The following is a 6,492-nucleotide window of genomic DNA, read 5'->3' as shown; positions in this document are numbered from 1 at the left end:
TTTGTCAAGATGTAGTCCAAGATAACTAATCTGTTCTGCAGGGGTAAGAGCCACATTATGAAAGTATACTGGCAGTCGGCAGGTTTACGATGAAGAGTAAATGTGATTTGTTGGGATTTATTTTTATCCTCCAATTTCGACACCATTCTTCGAGGATTGTGATATGGGACTGGAGAGTTTGGGATGCAATCAAAGGATTATTACTAACTGTGAGCACATATGTGTAGATCATGGGATTTAAATTAAAAATTCCCTTCCTCCAAGAGCCCAAGGAGAAAAAAAAAAGTTATTTCACCTAAATGTTCTATTACTTTAATGAAAACTATATATATGAAAAAAACACACATGAGGATGTGGTCAGAAAATAACACAAATAAGTTTAAATAACTTATTTAATAGTCCCAACGTTTCTGCCAGAATTTCTAGCCTTCATCAGAGCTAAGAACAAAGAATAAGATAACAACCAATATATAGAAAAAAAAATAAGAAAAGTAAAAAGCAAAAATATATGCAGAATGATTCAAGTAAATAATAGTACAAAATGAAAATTAATAAAAATAAAGTGATAAAAGAAAGTGGAAAGGTAATTAAATATGTAAAAAAAAAAATTAAGGAAATACAAATATAATGCAAAGAAACAAAGAAATATTAATATTCTAATTTATTGGTAAGAAAAAAAAATGAGTGAAAGAAAATATATGTAACTAATGAGTTATTAGTATAATACTATAATAAAGAAACAATATATAAAGTTAAGTAAGATAAAAAAAGTGAATTTTTTTTTTCTCACCTCCTAGAAAATAAGAACAAACAATTATAATATATACAAGTGAAATAGTATATACATATGTTGGCAAATTAAACATCTTTTGCCAGTGTGGCATTATAAGATATGCTGCCGGGTCCGCTGAAGGCGGTGTCGTCAATGATGGCATGAGTCTGCCGTGAGCGTACTAGGAATAGGGAGGGGCTATTTCTGCTCGTAAAAAAAGAAGTGAATAGAAAATATGACAACAATAATAAGTGGTGAACATAACTAATAACGTGGGTAAGAAGAATCAAGAAAATAATAGATAAAGAGAAGGGAGTAAAAGAAAGACAAGAAAAAGAGAATAATACATAGAACTCACCTACTTATAGGAGATCCAAAATCTAAGTGAGTTCAGCGGCGCGTGCGGTAAAACTAAGTTAAAAAATACGTTAAAAAGATGACGAAATTACAAGCTATTTGGAAGGTAAAAATAAAAAATAGAAAATATTTAAATAACTTATTCCACTCCTCACCTGGGTTAGAATTAATGACAGTTCAATGAAATAATAAAACTTCTTGCATACAAATATATTTACAGAAAAGATATTTACATAATGTACAATGGAATTAGGTTCATGGAACTTACAGGTTAACTAGTTTACAGGTTAACTAGTTCAGCCTCCTTGGTGGGAACTGTAGAATAGGTTGTTGGTAGGAACCTGTATATGAATGGAGACAGCAAATTCCTATCCACGTCCTCAATTTTGGTTGGTCCTGTCAGGTAGCTGACGATCAGACCTATGACGACAGCTATAAAGCAACCAATGGCGCTATAATAGAACGCAGATACCTCGTACAGGTAAAAGCTTTTCCCGAACACGTCTTCTTGAGGCGGGAGAGTTCTGAAAGAAATAATTTAATTATTTTATGGTCAATTGAAATACGATTTCAAAAGTATTTAAACAGTTTAAAACTTTTTTTTCCAAATTAGTAAAAATTTTATTTTATTTTTTTTTTATCTTAAAAAAAAAAAGAATGCAATTATTAGTTATTAATAAGTTTCAACTTCATTTTCAAAATAACTTTTATCATTTATAAATACAGTTGGATTAATTTAAGTTTGAGCAAAAGCTGTAACAGTTTTTCAAGTTTAATAGTCTTCTTAATTTTTTTTTTCATTTACTCTAATATGATTAAATTGTAATTAATTCAATGATGATTAATAATTTAATCTGTTACCAATAACCTTTCGATAGTGACAGCTATCGAAACTATCAATTGTATATCGAAATATCACCAATCATTACAAAAATAAAATTACTTTCCTTACCGCTTTGACTAAACAATTTATTGCTGCACTTAAACTAAAATAAGACGATTTTTTTTTTATATAACTTTTTTAATTATGACCTCTGATTATGATAAAATATTCGCCATAGCTTTTTTCATGCCTTTTGCTTGAGATGTGAAAAAAAGTCCCATAACAATTATTAGAAGCGCTTATAAAAATATGGTTTTGGTAATTCAGCACTCCAACTACAGGTTGGATAATTATCTAAGATGTTCAATTTTTGTGCATTAATTCTATTTATTTTTTTTAATGAACTTTTGAGTATTATATTTCAATTATCATAAACTCAATGAAAACTTACACATTGAGAGCAGTGATATTGAACGGGCAGCTATCGATGGACACAGGTTTGACCGCCTGCACGACATCCCCCGCAGCAATCGCAGCTGTGGACGCAACCACGATCCAGCCCATTACCAGCAGGCTCACCAGGCCGCCGACAGTTGTACCCTGAGCAAATCATCCTTATATACCTTGATATTGTAAATATTAACGTATCTTTATGAACCCACATTAAATACTTACGATGCTATTCGCATGCGGGAAAAACATTCCTAAAACGAACATTCCCAGCAAAGTACCATTGGTCAATCCACCAAGGGAGTTAGAGAGCTGAAAAAAAAATTAAAGGGTTACAAAGATTCTTACACTTGCTAGCAATTTCAATACTAATTTATCTTTAATGTTTAAAATTATACAATTTTAGAAACATGTATTATCCTCGTCACAGTCCTAGATATATAAAGGCTAATTTCTGAATCCATCCTCATCTACCTTGCATCTAACCCTGTAAATATTAAACGTAGCACTGTATAATCTATAGCTTAGTGAAATATATCCTCCTCATCTAAAGATATATATTTTATTGCAAAAAAAAATTAGCAGTGTCTATAGTCTTCCAGAAATGTTAATACTAATTTATCTTTAATGTTTAAAATTATACAATTTTTAAAACATGAATTATCCTCATCACAGTCCTTGATATATTAAGGCTAATTTCTGAATCCATCCTCATCCAACTCGAATCTAACCCTGTTAACCATTAAGCAGCGTTATATTTCTTACAAGCAATTTGTAGACAATATTGAATTATAAAAAAAAAAAATCCACGGTCTCCTTAATAAGTACGTTAAATATTTTAAATAAAAAGTCAAAACAGAAAGCAATAATTTAAAAAATAAGCCAATAAACATCCACGTTTTCTCCCACCCTTCATTTTTTTTTCTAAATAAGAGCTTTCTAAGGATAAAGGATTTTTTTAATTAGTTTTCTGAGACCCAAAAACACTTATTCTAATTCTATAGGTGATTTCGACATCTATTTCGCAGACAGGCAGTTATTTATTAATTATTTCTCGGATTACAACATATAATAGGATAATAAATTAAGCACCATTCCTTTTTTATACATATATTATTTTAAAGTGACACATTCTTCGCCAAAAAAGAGAATCAGTTTGCTATTCCTGCGCAGGTAAACTTCCTCGGCGTAACCCAAACTCCTAAATAATGACAAGAGAGGATCTGGAACAGTGGCTGAAGCCTCAAGGGACACCCAGAGGGCTCCGCCATCGTTAGCTAGGAGGGGGACGAATCATTACAGTGTTTGTAATGTTCCGGGACCGAACGTTACATTGCTAGGTTAGTGACTATATCCCTAGGGCAACTACAGATACTTTACCTCGATCAGCGATCCCATTTTATCAATGACCATGATCAGAAGCAAGCAGAGGATTCCGTAGACTACTACAATCGCTTGCATTATCATTGCCGCTTTGGTTTCCCTCGTCTTCTTACTAATTAGGGGCTCTATGAAGTCCTCGTAGATTGTTCCTGAGACTGTATTGAGGCCGGCTGACATAGTGCTGTCAACAAAATTAGATTGAATTATTTATAACTAGTTTAAATGAGTATGTGAAATACACATTGCAAGCTATACTATTATACGAAGCTAAATAGTTTTCTTTTTTTAAGTCTCTGCTTGAACGATATTTCTAAGCAAGCAGAGGATTCCGGACACTGCATTTATTTCTTTTATATATCTAATTTATTGATTATACTATATATTTCTATCGACTATATTAAATATTAAAAATTTATTATTTATTTATCGAAATAATCTATCTAGCATAAGATGGCAATGTGTATCCTCAACATTGAAAATCTTTTCTGAAGATGTCGTTTTTACCAATTATACTTTTTAAAAAATATATCTGGACATACGGAATGGAGCTATGGGGCTCCACTAAACCATCTAATTCCTCTCGAATCCAATCCTTACAGTCCAGAATCCTTCGTAAAATCCTTAATGCTCCTTACTTTATCACAAATCAAATCATCCATCAGGACCTCAATGTCCCCTATGTTGCCGATTTGGCCAACAGATACCAATCCTTCCATGATAAACTTCCCAACTACCCAAGCCAACTCGTTTCTAACCTGTCTTCTCCTTCACTACCTGATAATCCTCCTAGGCGTCTGAAAAGAAGATGTCCTCGAGATCTTCTCCTTTAAAAATGTTTTTGGAGTTCTATCAATGGGTAGATTCTCCACATGTTTGTATCATGTCATAATATCACTTACAGCTAATTTACTTGATGTGTATATATGTATACAGTTGTAAATAACAATAAATAAATTACTAAAAAAATGCAGCTGAAATGTAGGGTATTGAATCGCCTCCTTTAAGTAAACCGAAAACGCATAATTTCTGAAAAGATCCAAAATCCGGTAGTTTCTACCAGAAACTTACTTTAACGATATAACAGTTTCAGAACCAAATATTTGAAATGTAAAGTTGTAATCAACAGGAAATTCTTTCACATACTGCTGAGACTTTTGACCCAATATAATTCAAAATATTAGGTATTCGCAGATGTAAAATTTTGATAAAGAACTTTTATCAATTTGTTCTGTTTTTTATTTAATTTAATCATTTCAAAGATACATCCTTTTATATGTCACATTTTGGCAAAGTTGGTTCGATTTTCATTTAGGCCATAATTATAGAACAAAATTAAAATGCTAGGTATTCGTCCATAGAAGACTTTAATTATTTAGTAGTAGAACACCGTTCTGAAGTTATAAATCAATAAAATGCAACTATTTTAAAAGTTCGTGTTGTTCGACTTATATATAATAATTATATGATGAGTTATGTACAATATCATATGAAATACCAGTGGATTTACAAATGTCTGTGTTTAATAATATAAATGTTTTAGTTAATAGTTTGATTCTTCAACTTCTAAACAAACAACCTCAGGGTGCCACTACCTCAGCATTCCTATTTTTGGGAAGACTATCTTATTTTAGCGACGAGTACCATTTGTCGATCTTCTTTTAGAGCTTCTTCTCAGCTAGGTTGTATAAGTTAGACGAGAGTACAAGAATAAAATACTGCAACATAATTATCACATTGATATACCCTTTGTCTATTGCTTGGTATTCGTCGTTACCATAGAACTTCCTCTGCGAAGTTCACCATCCTCTTGTGCTAAAATCCTCCACCATCATACATTACATAAATTAACCCTCATATTAGACATAAGAGTCATTATTCTAGAGAGTAGTCAAACAAAATTATCACAGAACACTCTAGGAGACAAATCGTTTATAGTAGCCTGTAGATAGTAGTTGTATGTAGTATGTCATAGTGTGTGTATCTTTATACAGATAAATTATATCTTAAACTAATTTACAAATTTCTGTAACTCTGTAACATAATAAAAATTTGATAGATTGCAACTTCTATCAAATTTTTCGTATGTTACAAGCATAATTCTATAACGCGTCAAATGAAGCGGTCAAAATACCCTCCTGTCTTCTTGTATTTTATGGAGCTCATTAATATGTAATTACTACCTGGTGTACACATTGCTGCATATTGCAATAGTACTTTCAACCGATATATATAGCTCCATGGTTAAAAAAAAAATTGTATTTATATATGTATATTTTTTCCCTCATACCTCATCATTTATGACTTACGCGGGATTTACTACAGGTAACCAACCTATTCTAACCAGAGTGAGAAGGTCAAGTTTTCATTTCGTGGGTCCACTATAAAATAACATTCAATCCTCTCCGGCCGGATTCGAACTAGAGCCGATCCAGACCCAAGATTACAAACTTCCACTGTCTAAACGGCGTTTTGACTTGTAAATATTTGTTTAAATAAATTTCAAAGAATAGATAGATACAAAGATAGTAAAATAGTTGTTTACCTTAGTCCTGCACAAACCACTCCTGCTAGGAACAATCCTGGGAGACCTTTTACATTTCCGGCAACATCCAGGATAAAGTGAGGGAGTATTTGATCTGGCCTCTCTATCATCTGTAAGTCAAATATTTTTTTATTATATTATATTTCTACATAATTATAAGTAACT

At 31.8% G+C, this 6,492-nt stretch overlaps 2 protein-coding genes across 2 annotated transcripts in view; one reads left to right on the top strand and one right to left on the bottom strand.

The window, feature by feature from the left end:
- The window catches only part of LOC106682652 (suppressor of lurcher protein 1), a 181,124-nt gene that overhangs the window by 76,947 nt on the left and 97,685 nt on the right, over positions 1 to 6,492 (top strand). The gene's annotated exons all lie outside the window — the stretch shown is intronic.
- Positions 2,410 to 6,492, bottom strand: part of LOC106682654 (sodium-coupled monocarboxylate transporter 2) — a gene marked incomplete at its 3' end in the record, with an annotated part of 16,657 nt that continues 12,574 nt past the window's right edge. The window contains 4 exon segments of the mRNA XM_014423638.2: positions 2,410 to 2,552; positions 2,628 to 2,714; positions 3,783 to 3,966; positions 6,328 to 6,437. Coding sequence (XP_014279124.2) covers positions 2,410 to 2,552; positions 2,628 to 2,714; positions 3,783 to 3,966; positions 6,328 to 6,437 — 524 coding nt within the window.

The sequence above is a fragment of the Halyomorpha halys genome, unplaced genomic scaffold, assembly GCF_000696795.3.
Source record: "Halyomorpha halys isolate HHAL.00 unplaced genomic scaffold, Hhal_1.1 Scaffold433.1, whole genome shotgun sequence".
Taxonomy (NCBI): Eukaryota; Metazoa; Arthropoda; class Insecta; order Hemiptera; family Pentatomidae; genus Halyomorpha; species Halyomorpha halys.
This window is presented reverse-complemented; position numbering and strand designations above follow the sequence as displayed.